The sequence below is a fragment of the Vicia villosa genome, unplaced genomic scaffold (assembly GCF_029867415.1).
Source record: "Vicia villosa cultivar HV-30 ecotype Madison, WI unplaced genomic scaffold, Vvil1.0 ctg.000941F_1_1, whole genome shotgun sequence".
Classification (NCBI taxonomy): domain Eukaryota; kingdom Viridiplantae; phylum Streptophyta; class Magnoliopsida; order Fabales; family Fabaceae; genus Vicia; species Vicia villosa.
The window spans coordinates 200,994-214,397 of NW_026705423.1; the positions used below are offsets into that span (position 1 = coordinate 200,994).

Consider the following 13,404-nt stretch of genomic DNA (forward strand, 5'->3'; position numbering starts at 1 on the left):
AAAATTTAGAAGAGTTTGATTTTGAGATCCTTCAACACCTCAAACTGGCTATCTCGTTCAAACCAGTTTTGGAAAGTAATTAAAACAACAACAAGATGCTTCTTTGGTTGACTGTCATAGTTAACTTCATCATAAATCACTTAGATGATATGGGAGTTTCTGTTCCTTCTAAGTTTTATGGCGATGATGATGATCGTGCCTATTAATGGTTGTTTGTAGCTTGTGTTTCCTTGTCTTTTTTACTTTGCTTGCCTACTAAATTAAAATCATAAACATCATCAAACAAAGTTGAAATGTGAATCAAATAAAAAAATGAGAGATTTTTTGTGATATGTTCAAGTCATTTGTCTCATTGTCAAGAAAAAATTTGTTAGACACTATGCAAACAACCACCTATAATTGAAATGTTACACGATAGTATTTTTGTAGCAAGATTAGTAACGTAGAAGACTAAATTAAAAAGGAGAAAACAAAAACAAGGAGCAAAATGTTATAAATATTCAAAATAAAAATTAAAAAAACATAAGAATGCATTTAATCTATATTTTTATTGAAAAATAGAAGCTAAATATAAAAAATTTATTGTAAAATTGTGTATTGAATTTTTAAAAAAAATTAGAATTTGTTAACACAAATTTTTTATTTATAGGTTACTTCACCATTAACTTCTTTTCTTTCCTTTCCATTAACTTCACCATTTATTCATGGGTTCCATCAAATGGATCAACTTGTTCATCACAATATTCAGTTGCCTTTTATATGTAAAACCCATCTCCTCCACTTCAAATGCAATCCCAAACTTTCTGGATTTAGCTAAGGAACCTCAAGTTTTTGATTGGATGGTGGACATCAGGAGAAAGCTTCATGAGAATCCTGAACTGGGTTATGAGGAATTTGAAACCAGTAAGCTTATAAGAGCAAAGTTGGATGAATTGGGTATTTCATATAAACATCCAGTAGCAGTAACAGGTGTTGTTGGTTACATAGGAACTGGTCTCCCTCCTTTTGTTGCTCTCAGAGCTGACATGGATGCTCTTCTTATGCAGGTCTACAATTTTTTAGCATGGGTTTTATCTGGGTTTGCTGAAACTGTTCCATATATATTTTATTGATGATTTTTTGTTTTTGTTGTTAACATTAGGAATTGGTTGAATGGGAGTACAAGAGTAAAGTAGCTGGAAAGATGCATGCATGTGGTCATGATGCTCATGTTGCCATGCTTCTTGGTGCTGCAAAGATTCTCAAGGACCATGAAAAAGATTTACATGTATGGTTTCACAGTAAAATTTTCTGTCTGCATTTTCAGTTTACGTTTGCAATTAGAAAAATGTTATCTTGTTTTTACTTCATTTTCTATTTTCAGTTACTTTGCAGTTTACAAGTAAAGAGAAAATGAAAATAGAAAGTAAAGTAAAAATAGATTCCCTGGAGTTAGTGTATTGGTGATTGTTGGATTCATATCTATTAGTTCACAAAATAAGTAAAAATACATTGAAAATCCAAAATTCTGAGTTTGAACTTCGGGCCATCCGATCTTGATCTGACGTCGCCAAATATGTTTTGTGGGCATCCGGACTGTAGCGAAACTTGATCCTTTAAAACACTTCAATCTGTAGGTTATGCACTTTTGCTATTTAAGATGTTTGTGTTCTTCATTCAATCATGGCAATAGTCACACGCTCACACATGAGTTCTGTTTCTGACATTTCCATATTGGCAAACTGATGCCAAATTTCTGAGTATTCTGACATCAATTATTGTTGTAATGGTAGCAAACACTTATCAAGAAGACTTGGCCGTTGTATATTATCGATTATCGCAAGATGACTCTTGCATATTATATCTTGTTCTGCTGTTTTCGTCCGTTTATAAAATCGTGATGTTATTCCTTATTTTGTATAGGGAACAGTTGTTCTTGTTTTTCAACCAGCAGAAGAAGGAGGTGCTGGGGCTAAGAAAATTGTAGATGCTGGAGTCTTACAAAATGTCTCTGCCATATTTGGATTGCATATCGTTCCAGGCATACCTCTAGGTGAAGTAGCTTCTAAGTCTGGTCCTATGTCAGCAGGATGTGGCTTATTTGAAGCAATAATAAGCGGCAGGGGAGGCCATGCAGCCCTTCCTCAACATTCTATAGATCCCATATTGGCAGCTTCTAATGTTATTGTTAGCTTACAACATATTGTTTCCCGCGAGGTTGATCCCCTCGACTCCCAGGTAAACTTCTTATTTCATTTATTGCTCTCGCTTCCAAGTTCCAACCTCCAATTAGAACTTTGCTTACTTCGTTCTTTTGCGACTTCTACTTTGATGTGGTCTAACATTATTCGTTTACAATGATTTTTGAATATGATGAAAACCTGAGGCCTCCATGACTTTGCATTCCTAACATAAAGAATATCCTCACAGGTTGTGACAGTAGGAATGTTTCAGGGAGGTGGTGCATTCAATGTTATTCCTGATTCTGTCACAATTGGTGGTACTTTCCGAGCTTTTTCGAGGGAAAGCTTCACACAACTGAAACACCGCATTGAACAGGTCTATTATGAATAAAAATAGATTCATTTTGTGCTTTAAATGGAAACACTGCGATCGTGTTAGGTGCTAAGGTTATTTTGTTTATGCAGGTTATCAGCGGACAAGCTGCTGTGCAGAGATGCAATGCAACAGTCAGCTTCTTGGAAGAGAAGAAGCCTCTCATCCCTCCAACGGTAAACAATGGCGACTTGCATGACTATTTTCAAAGTGTCGCAGGGAGTCTGATCGGCATTAATAAAGTTAAAGGCATGGAACAAATGACGGGATCAGAAGACTTTGCATTTTATCAAGAGGCTTTGCCTGGATACTTCTTCCTCCTCGGAATGGAAGATGTCTCAGCTGAACGTCTCCCGGGGGTACACTCACCCTATTACAAAGTCAACGAAGACGCACTTCCTTATGGCGCTGCGCTTCATGCCTCATTAGCTGCGAAATATCTCGACAAACTTCATCATGAGATGCTAGTAGTAGAGGGGAAATATCACGACGAGTTATAGAAAAATGTATTAAAAAGATCGTATAATGGTTGGACACATTTGTTGTAAATGAATCTGCCATTTATATCATGATAAAAATTCCATAGCCCTCTGTGTTAGAATCTTGATTAGTTTGTCTGTTAATAAAATTGATCCTGCAATTGTCATTTAAACCAAATTCTATTGTCATTATGCCTTTGACAACTTGCAAAATAATCTGTCTCTATTTTCACATAGGTAATATTTGATTGATGAAATCTCAAGAATTAAGAAAGTTTATTGACTACTATTTGTATAACTTTAAAGTTTAAATTTTCTATTTTCAAACTTCTGGTGCTATAAACATAATCAAACATGGTCTAAGAAAACAGAACCATTTATACACTGCCTATTCTTGTAGTCCAACTTCATTTTGACATGTTTTCATTGATCCACCTTTACAACAAGCTTACCTTAATTCACCCTGCACACAATGCTACCTACTTTAATAGGAATAGTTTTTACGATTTAAAACATTTATCTTTTTGGTAACACAGGCCATATGTTATTGTCCATTACTAAAAAGTAAAAACATTATCTCTTCAGAATATTTTCGTCCTTGTAGGGGGTATTCGGCAAGGAAATCTCATCTCTCCCTATATTTTAGGGCGATTGAAAGAAAATTAAAGCTGGTAAACAAGGGCCTGTAGTGTCTCACCTCATGTTTGCGAACGACCTCCTACTATTCGGTGAGACAGTGACAAGGCAAATGAGTTGTGTGACGAACATTCTAAAAAAGTTAAGTTTTGTAGCATGTCAGGACAACAAGTCAGTCAAGAGAAAACTAGAATATATTTTTCTAAGAATGTGAGTCGTTGTAAGCGAAATAAGCTTGTGCAACTGTTGGGATTTGGAGAAACATCTTCCCTAGGGAAATATTTAGGAGTTCCATTAATTGGAAAGGCGCCTAAGAAAGAGGACTATCGGTACATCACTGAACAAGTGAACGCAAAGCTTGCGACGTGGAAAGGGAGCCAACTTGCTTTTGCATAAAGAGTCACCCTTGCCAAGAGTGTTATAGAAGCTCTTCCCGTCTACTCAATGATGACAACCATAATTCCTAAGGCTTGCATAGATGAACTCCACAAGCTTCAAAGGAGAAAATGAAGATAACAGGAAATATCACGCAGTCAAATGGAGCACTATCATTAGTCCTAAAGAAGAAGGTGGCTTAGGATTGAGGAAGTTTGAGATCATGAATAAATCTTGCCTTTCAAAGCTTGGATGGAAACTTCAGAATGGCAATGGCGATTTGTAGTGTGAAGTGGTGACAGGAAAATATGGTCGCAATAATGACAGGCAAAGCATAGGCATGAAACCAACTGATTCAAAATCTGGCCTAATATTGAAGATAATTGTTTCTGGTATGTGGGTGATGGAGAAGCTGTGGATGCTTGGAATGATAGATGGATCGATCTGGGCATTAGAATAGTTTGTCTGAATCTCAACATTCTCATACCAATATTTAACGTGTCTCAATAAAAAAACTATACCCATTTTTTTTAAATACACTATCAATTTTTTGTGTTTTACTATTTCTTTGAGAATGATTTTTTAAGCCAAATATCAAATTAAGATAGAATAAATAATGAGAGAGACATTTTAATTGGGAGAATTTCTCACTACACCCATATAAGGTGGAAAAACACTTATCTTAAAATCTAAAAATATCATTCGGATATTCATATCTAAATACACCATTTTTACATTTTAAGATATTTTGGATATGTATATATGAAAACAACTTCTTCAAACGTTTTTTTATTTATTTAAACGTTAGATTTAAAATGTTAGAGGTTTTTTCGGATATGCATATCCGAAAAAACTATAAAGAAATTTAGAAATTTGAGATATTGGTTAATTTGGATATGCATCTCTAAATTAACAAATATCCATTTTTTTAAAAAAGATATTTATTTATAATATAGTTATAATATAATTAAAGTAAATTATTATTAATAAAGAATAATTTAAAATAAATTGTAATAAATAAGGAATAAAGAAATTAAATAAAATTTTAACTTTGTAATAATTTTTTGTCACGGTTTTTTTTTTAAATTATAAATGTAATTACTGTTTAAATCATGACAACATTATAATTAATGAAATTATCATCTGAAAAATATTCTCCTATTAATATTAGTTTTTTTTCTTTAATTTTATATAAAAATAATGTATTGATTTAAATATTTAATAAGTTGATATTATTATTATATCTTGATTATAATAATATATATTTAATTAAATATTTTGATTAATACAATCAATTATACTATTAATTGTATTGATTCACCTTGATTTTAATTTTTTAATAAATATTGAGTTATTTTGGATATGCATATCCTAAATATCCCAACACAAAAAAATTAGGTTATTTCGGATATGCATATCCGAAAACACCAAAAATTATAAATTTGGTGCATTCGGAGATGCATCTCCGAATTCTGGGGGCAAAAAAAGAATTTTGCCAGAGGTTCCTAAGAACGTATATGATTGCAATGACAATTTCTCTTTAATTGAAAGTGAAGTTCTCTTTGCACCCATATAGGATAAAAACACCCCTAAAAACCCCAAAATGTCATTCGGATATGCATATCCGAAGAAACGCCTCATTAACCATCCTCTGCACTATGACAACCGCCTCTAGACCGCCCTCCTTAATGATCCCTCTGTCCAATGCCTCCTGCCCTATCAAATGTATCAGTTGGCATATCTGCAGGAGATCAGTGGCATGGTCATCCTTGGCCCGCTGATTCTCTAAGAGCTCCTCGTGCGATGGTCTAGGTGGACGCTCAGGAGCATCGGGTGTCATGATAGGATGTGACACCTAGAAAAACCATGTCACATACAAATTTACACAGTGCCAACTCTGGGTGGCCATACGCCGATACTCCTCTAGGACTAAATGATGCGCTCAATCCTCAAATATAGAAGTGAGCTCTCGACGGGTAACGGTGTCGGAAGCAACCTCAAATGGCGATCCTGGTATCATCTACACACGTCCAAACTGTCGCATGCACCGCTTCGACGGATATCCGACCATGGTGTTAGTCCAACATGCCAACCATCCAGAATTTAATGCGACGCGGTCGAATGGGACAACATCACCATAATCGATGAAGGGCGTCCAATTGATGTCATCGTGAGCAGTGCGGATGAGGCATACCTGATATGGCGTCACTTTCTAATCCCCCTTTTGGAGGACGTATTGTGCAGCCCTGGGCATAGCGTCAGTGTACAAGGGACCAGGATGGTAGCCATGAATGTGGTGGAAGTAAGAGATGATCCAGCTCTGGAACACAAATATGATAATATGTTAGTACACGTTAACAAATAATAGTTTAAATGTGATATAATTAAAAAGAAGTGTAGTGTAAGGAGTGTGCAAGAGTCAATCACCTGTCTAGTCCTCTAGTTGCATGTTTCATACAATTTCTGGTAGAGGTATACCAGAATGTCGCCCCTCAGTTCCACTCATGAATCATAGACACATCAATAAAGTACTGGAGGTATGCCACGTCTGCGTAGGTTGAACTTTTGTCCACAAAGAGGGACGTGCCTGCCAACCAAGAACATGAAACAACACTACAACGCATAGGCACGGTGGTACTCAACAAAAACCACATCCTCCTCATCCTCGGCCCTAACTGTTGCCACCAAGTGGTGCTCATTAATCTCCTTCAGGGTGGAGAACTGAACATGTGCCCGATTCGCTGTCCTACACTCATAATCGACCATGTACGAATCCATTTCCAGATAATCCACCATTCACTTGATGGTCTTAACCCCCTGTATCCGGAAATGGTCCAATAACCTCCCTCTGATGGGCTAGTGGAGTAGATAGGTCACATCGTGCAATGTGATCCTCAACTCCCCAACAGGAAAGTGGAAAGACGACGTCTCCTTGTGCCACCTTTCAAAAAATGTCCCCTACATGCCTTGGCTTATGGTAACATATTCGGTACAACATAACCCGCCAAGTGTGGATCCAGTAACAACATCATTAAACCACTCAGCCTATGGTTTAAATAGTTCAAATATTTTCTGCAAATGGTTCACAGATTTTATGGGCAACCGTTCCTGTCAGAACAAAAAAGAAAACAAGAATGTTAGTTGTTGTTGATCCTAGATAAATCGTTTAAATTCAACTATTTGTAAGTAAGCCGTTTAAATTAAAAAACAATCTCGTTGTTCCAAATATGTCGAGCGACATGGTCATGATAGTATATCAAGACGGACGTGTCTAAAGGCCCTTTCGGGTATCTGCCATCCTGTGCGTCCTGAGCATCGTTCTGGGCATCATCGGCGTGCTCCGGGTGAACCTCAGTTACCTCTTCCTCCTCCCAACTAACCTCACGAGAGGAAGACGCCCGAGACAGCCGACTCCTCGGTGCAGATGAGGATCCTATAGGCGCCTCATCCATTTGGACTTGGACTCGAACTCGACCCCGTCCTCGAGTCACGACTTGTTGTGCGGCTCTCTCGCGCCAAATTGTGGTTGTATGGGTTGGCCTTTTCTGCCTAAGTCGATTGGTCGGTGCCTGGTTATCAACCTTTTTCCTAAAAACAAAGCCATTGGTAAGAGTATGAAACTGATTTGAAAATTAAAAAAAAACAACTCTGAGTATATTTTGGAAGTTCATATCCAAAACTGGTTTAGGGGAATTTTGGATATGCATTTCAAAAATAACATGCGAACAACCATTGATGTTCAACTTTAATTTCTTGCCCTAACTCATCCAAAATCCAATTTTTTTTATCTAAACACTAATATTGAACATCACCAACATCAACCTACAAATTAATCTAAATTCTAAGAACTCTAAACAACAATGAGGTAGAGATAGAAAGTATTGGAAACTCACAAATATTTAGAGCTTTGAGTAGAACTTGAAATGAGCTTTAAGAATGTAGGAGTGCTTGAATGGAACTTGTAGAGTAGGCTTGCTTGAATGAAACTTGATAAAAATGAGATTGAAGTGAAATTTTGATCTGAAGAGAAAATTCCGCGCTTGTAAACAATGGGGTGACTGTTTGCATTTTATGAAGTAACCCAAACTATTTCAGATATGCATATCCGGATTCACATTTTTTTTAAAATGATGACTTCGGATGTGCATACGCGAAATTACTCTTTTTTTGAAAAAAATAAATTAAATTATGTATATTTAAAATAAAAGGGTATTTTGGAGTTTTCACCGCGGATCTTTGGCCATGTAGGAGGCAATCAATGAAAAGGCCCAATCCATAAATATAGAGCCCATTATTTTCATTTCCATTTCTTCATCCCCAATTTTCAATTTTGCTTTCCTGGTTTTCATTGTCAACGTCGTTGAAAGCCTAAGCTTCAATATCAAGACTTCTTTCACCGTCAATCTCAATTATTCCCTTCGTTTCCCTCTTTTAATTAATCGGTATGTCATTCTTCAACGATCAATCCCTTCAATTTCATCAAATCTTCGGTATTTCACCAATTTCTTTGTTTTTCCAATACCCTAAATCCATGAATTCGTATGCACTGTTTATTTTCCATTTCAATTCTTGTTCTATCTTGCATTTCCCAGAATTCATAACCCATGATTCTGATAACTAGTTATTGCTTTCACTTTATTTGTGTTCTTGTGATTATTGAGAATTAGGTTCTTGTGATTTTCTGTTTATATTAATCTGAAACAAATTGAATCTTAATCCCATTTTTTTTATCTGTTTCGTTTGGTTTATAAAGTTTGAATCTTGTGGGGATTAAGAAAATTTCGTTTTTTTTCTTCCTAATTACAGTGTCAAGTTCCGACCTTTCAAATGGTCTCTAGTGACGAGGCTCTTCATGCGTCTCCCGGAAAGAAAAGGAAACTCGAAATGGAAGATAATGCTAACTCCGTTGAAGAGGGTGTCGGGCCAAAAGAACTGGCACAGAATGTTGAATCGGTGGATCGTATCTCGCATTTGCCTGATCATGTCGTCCATCACATTCTTTCCTTCCTAAGAAACCCGAAGGATGCGATCCGTACCAGTAGTTTTTCAAAGCGGTGGAGAGAGTTGTGGTATTCTTATGCAATGTTGGTTTTCGATGAAGTAAAGTTTGCTGCAAGATTTGGACCGGATGATGGAAGTGATAAGGAAAGTATGTTTAGAGAATATGTATCCGACTCTCTGCTTAGATACCTTGCGAATAATTCGCAGATGTATAAATTGTGTATACATATGACCTCCTTTGACTTAACCGATGCGCCGCTTGTCGACAACTGGCTAACTTCCGCTGTCTCGCAAGATATCAAAGAAATAGATCTCCATATTGGATTTCAGGGTAGTAAGCGGTATACTCTGCCACATATTGTCTTTTCGTCCGAAACTTTGACTGAACTTAGGTTAAGTGGTTGCATACTGCAAAGTTGCGGTGATATAGTGCTTCCTCGTCTGCAGAAACTTTATCTACGGAAACTTCAACTAGCTGAGCATACTGTTTTAGGTTTACTCTCCCGCTGCCCTTCAATTGAGGATTTGAGATTCATACAGTGCACAGGTTTGAAATTCTTGATTATTTATCATGATAGTCTCAATAGGGTTGAAATCCACAACTGCAATCAACTGAAGAGGGTTGATGTCATTGCTTCTAATCTCGAGACGTTTTGGTTTTCTGCCAAGAAATTCACTTCTTGCAAAGTTGGGTTGGATCACTGTAAATCTCTGAAGAAGTTGACATTAGAGCATCCACAAGTGACCCGTGACTTTTTTGAAACTAAGTTTACTAGATTTCCCTTGCTTGAAAAATTGGAACTATTTGTTTCTGATAACATGAAATCTATTACAATTTATAACCGTTGTCTTCAGAGAATTGCTTTAAAAGGATGCACGAAATTGACTTATGCTCAAATAACTGCTCCTAAACTCGTTTCTTTTGAGATGAAGGGTGACAACATGCCTTACATTGACTTTCACCCTTTCCGCCTCACAGATGCTAAAGTTTCTTTGGTATCTAAATCGGAACCTAGAGACATTGGACTCGGAATTGGTAACAAACTGTGGCATATGATGAGACCTTTTATATCGAAGTTCAGTTCTGAAGGGTTTAAATTGATTATGCATTCTAAGAAGGTATTATTCTTCTAATTTCTAACATTTACGCCATACTTTAGTCGCCTTTATGAATTGCCATTTACCAAATAATTATTTATTTTTCTTACTTGTCTCGGCTTTTTCCAGAATATTATTATTCATGAAGATTTGAGCAACGTCAAATTCCCTCCTTTGCATGACCTGAGTTTTCAGATTATCAAATCATCAGCATGTGTTCAGGATATTTTGTATGATTTATTGCGGACATTACACCCAGTGTCTGTATCTATAGTTTCTTCCTCTGACAGCAAATTCTCCGAGGTATGACAGCTCTTTTTTGGTTTTTCAATACATATGATACACCAAGGTTGATTTTTTTAATACCTGTTATCAGCGATTAAGCAGAACATTTTACTTCCCATATAGTCTGTTTTTGCGATTAACTTTTTCAAAAACGTGATTGCAGTCGGTATACGAAATGATGAAGATCAAAGAAGAGGATCCCATCTGTTGCGGATATAATTCTTCAAAAAATAAATGCTGGCGGCATTTCTTGAAGGAGGTTAAGAATGAGAACTGGGAAGACATGCTTGAGATTGTGGAAGCTTCGGAAGATGAAATCACTTCTACATTATATTTTTGGTTGCAGCTGTCATATTCTACAACCGAGCCGCGTCAGTTGACTCATTTTAGATTAAACTGGAATACTCATGAACCTGATGTGGAGACATGAAATACTTGTGTAGTCATTAATAGACAGCAAATTGTTGGGATGAAGTTGTGCTTCGGAATTTGTTCCGATGGCATTAATATATGTCCGTCCGTTTGTATCTCCATTTTTTCCCCTTCTTACCGATATATGAAAATGTAGTTTTTAGTGATCAGTGGCATCTCTTTTGGGGGAATATTCTTTGTATTTTGAGCTAGAAGTTTAGTGTTTGGTTCACCAAATGTAACATCTAAATGACTATATTTGATATATCAGGTATTTTAATGTGAAATCTGTCATGCCATTACTTATTATGCTTTATTAAAGCAAAAGCGATATTCTTTCAAAACTGCTTGAATCAGATGCTGCTGCCAATTTGGTTGGTTTTAACATCATTCTCCAATACAAATTTCAAATAATAGTTGTCTTCATAACAAACTATACTTGCTTCTTCCAATCTCTAGGATACACCTCTTTGCTAGTCAATAGCTTTTATGGTAAATAAGCACTATCCTTATTGTTTTCCTTTTGTAATATGTGCTGTCTAGTTTTTCAACGTTTCTCAGTAGAACTATTTTTTCCAATGGAAAATCACAGTTTTGTAATATGAAGTATGTTAAAATTTGAGTTTTTAGAGTAAAAACATGTCAACCAAGACAAGAAGTGCAAGGAAAGATGCAGTTAAGTTTAACACAACTATTGTTTTCCTTCTTTAGTTTGTGTTTCCTTGGTTTTAACTTTCTAGATAGGTTTCCTGTAAAGCTAAATTAAAGCAACTATTTATTGCAATATTGTAGGAAGGAACAAGTAAGAAGAAGAGTGTAATAGTTGGACCATGGGGAGGCAATGGAGGGACTAGTTGGGATGATGGAACCTTTACAGGGGTAAGAGAAATCACACTAGTTTATGATCGTTGCATCGACTCTATTCGTGCCGTTTATGATAAGAACGGCAAACCTTTCACAGCTGATAAACATGGAGGAGTTGGAGGCAAGAAAACAGCCGAGGTGAGCTCAATCATTGTTTCTTTCTTATTTTCATTATCTAATCAGTTGTTCGACTAATGACACATGTGTTTGTTTGTTTATGTCTTTCAGATTAAGCTACAATTCCCTGATGAGTATTTGATCAGTGTGAGTGGCTACTATTTTCCGGTTGCTCGAGGTGGCACACCGGTTATTCGGTCAATGACCTTCAAGACGAACCGGAGAACCTTTGGACCCTATGGAGCAGAAGAAGGGTCACCATTCACTTTCTCAATAGATGGAGGCCAAGTTGTGGGTTTTAAGGGACGAGGTGATTGGTATTTGGACTCAATTGCCTTCACTTTGTCTAGTGCACCCTCAACCTCTCTTCTTAAAAAGATGCAAAAAGGCTTCTATAGGCTTACAAGCATTGCTCCAAAATCTTCATCTACCAAGGCTGGTGAGAAGACTATGGGAATTTAAGAATCTTGCCTCAGTTTTATGTAATTTGGTTTTGCTATATTGCTTACCTTTTTTTTGGGTACTTTTGCTACTTGTAGTTCTTTGAAGCTTATGATACTGTGAAAATACGTAGTAAACTATGAACACCTTAATGTATATCCACATTATAGTAAGACATAGTTATATGTGTAATCATATTCTAGTTTTGATCCATCATAATTTTAGGTTTTCTTTTACAAAGGACCTTTTCAAGGCATTGGCTATGTGAAAACTTGTTAGCAACTTTGGGATGGACATGTTCTGTTGGTTATTTGGACATGTTCTGTTGGTAATTTTTAAGGTGGTCATGTAATTTTTAAGAAGATGGACATGTTCTTTTACAAAGGGATACTATTAGACTGATAGATAATGCTTTTAAGTTGAATGGATACAAACTTGAATCATAAACGAATTACTTTTCTAATAGTATTTCAAGCACTTTTAAATGTCTTAGAGTCAACGCGCATGAATACCCAAGATAATTCAGTCTACTTCGAGATTGCATAAGATTGATGAAAAATCGAATATAGGAAAGATGAAATCTAGAATTTTTATTGAAGAGGGTGTACTTTTGTAATGTTTTTTTCTTCTGAATTCGAAATTATGAATTTATAGGTTAAGTAGTGTTGTTTCGTAAGATTGCGACTTTTCGTCTACTGCAACATTTCAAGAAGTGTTGCCTATTTATGTATTAAAAAAACAAACTTCGCAACGACCATTGAATCAGGAGTAACTACCACCACCATGTGTCTAAGTGCTCAAGTGTCACCTACAAGCTGCCACTAGCGCCTCTATACTCACATCCATGGGCGAATCTACAGTCCAACGAGTCCGGGCACACGCCTGGGCTCAACCCCTCCTTTCATTGTATACTCCTCACCTAATAGTCGATTATAAGACAACACCAAGAGCAAAATTAGTAATTTTTAGACAAAATTAAGGGCAAAATTAGTAAAACCATGGTGTGAAATTTTTGGACAAAATCAAGGGGAATTTTTTTAGATAAAATCAAGGGTAAAATTAGTAGAAACAGGGTGTAAATTTTTTGCTCAAGCTCCTTAAAATTTCTGACTCCGCCACTGCTCACATCCTCGGACCTGGTCCCGTAGCCGAAGCAGGTATC

General features: G+C 36.3%; 2 protein-coding genes across 5 annotated transcripts; both read left to right on the forward strand.

Moving 5' to 3' along the window:
- The first annotated feature begins 646 nt into the window (after window positions 1–646).
- LOC131632431 (IAA-amino acid hydrolase ILR1-like 4) lies at window positions 647–3,120 on the forward strand. Its single transcript, XM_058903170.1, has 5 exons — window positions 647–1,046; window positions 1,142–1,267; window positions 1,903–2,217; window positions 2,410–2,538; window positions 2,628–3,120. Exons 1-5 carry the CDS (start codon window positions 705–707, stop codon window positions 3,033–3,035), a joined length of 1,320 nt encoding a protein of 439 aa, XP_058759153.1. The 5' UTR covers window positions 647–704; the 3' UTR covers window positions 3,036–3,120.
- A 5,211-nt stretch (window positions 3,121–8,331) lies between these two features.
- Window positions 8,332–12,324, forward strand: LOC131632434 (jacalin-related lectin 19-like). Of its 4 annotated transcripts, XM_058903176.1 has the most exons (7): window positions 8,332–8,467; window positions 8,832–10,145; window positions 10,254–10,427; window positions 10,573–10,827; window positions 11,451–11,495; window positions 11,613–11,822; window positions 11,913–12,324. In XM_058903176.1, the coding sequence occupies exons 2-7, from the start codon at window positions 8,853–8,855 to the stop codon at window positions 12,261–12,263; spliced, it is 2,328 nt and encodes a 775-aa protein (XP_058759159.1). In that variant the 5' UTR covers window positions 8,332–8,467; window positions 8,832–8,852; the 3' UTR covers window positions 12,264–12,324. The 4 variants fall into 4 exon arrangements, with proteins under 4 accessions (XP_058759159.1, XP_058759157.1, XP_058759156.1 ...); XM_058903174.1 differs by lacking the exons at window positions 8,332–8,467; window positions 8,832–10,145; window positions 10,254–10,427; window positions 10,573–10,827 and adding an exon at window positions 10,835–11,312 and having other exon boundaries at window positions 11,413–11,495; XM_058903173.1 differs by lacking the exons at window positions 8,332–8,467; window positions 8,832–10,145; window positions 10,254–10,427; window positions 10,573–10,827 and adding an exon at window positions 10,835–11,312.
- The last annotated feature ends 1,080 nt before the right edge of the window (window positions 12,325–13,404 follow it).

Excerpts from the sequence above, each read along its gene's own strand:
- LOC131632431 (XM_058903170.1), top strand. The coding sequence starts at position 705 with ATGGGTTCCATCAAATGGATCAACTTGTTCATCACAATATTCAGTTGC. Across the intron at positions 1,268-1,902 it reads ACCATGAAAAAGATTTACAT|GGAACAGTTGTTCTTGTTTT; the intron begins GTATGGTTTCAC and ends TATTTTGTATAG. Across the intron at positions 2,218-2,409 it reads TTGATCCCCTCGACTCCCAG|GTTGTGACAGTAGGAATGTT; the intron begins GTAAACTTCTTA and ends ATATCCTCACAG.
- LOC131632434 (XM_058903176.1), top strand. The coding sequence starts at position 8,853 with ATGGTCTCTAGTGACGAGGCTCTTCATGCGTCTCCCGGAAAGAAAAGG. Across the intron at positions 10,146-10,253 it reads TGATTATGCATTCTAAGAAG|AATATTATTATTCATGAAGA; the intron begins GTATTATTCTTC and ends GGCTTTTTCCAG. Across the intron at positions 11,496-11,612 it reads GAAGTGCAAGGAAAGATGCA|GAAGGAACAAGTAAGAAGAA; the intron begins GTTAAGTTTAAC and ends GCAATATTGTAG.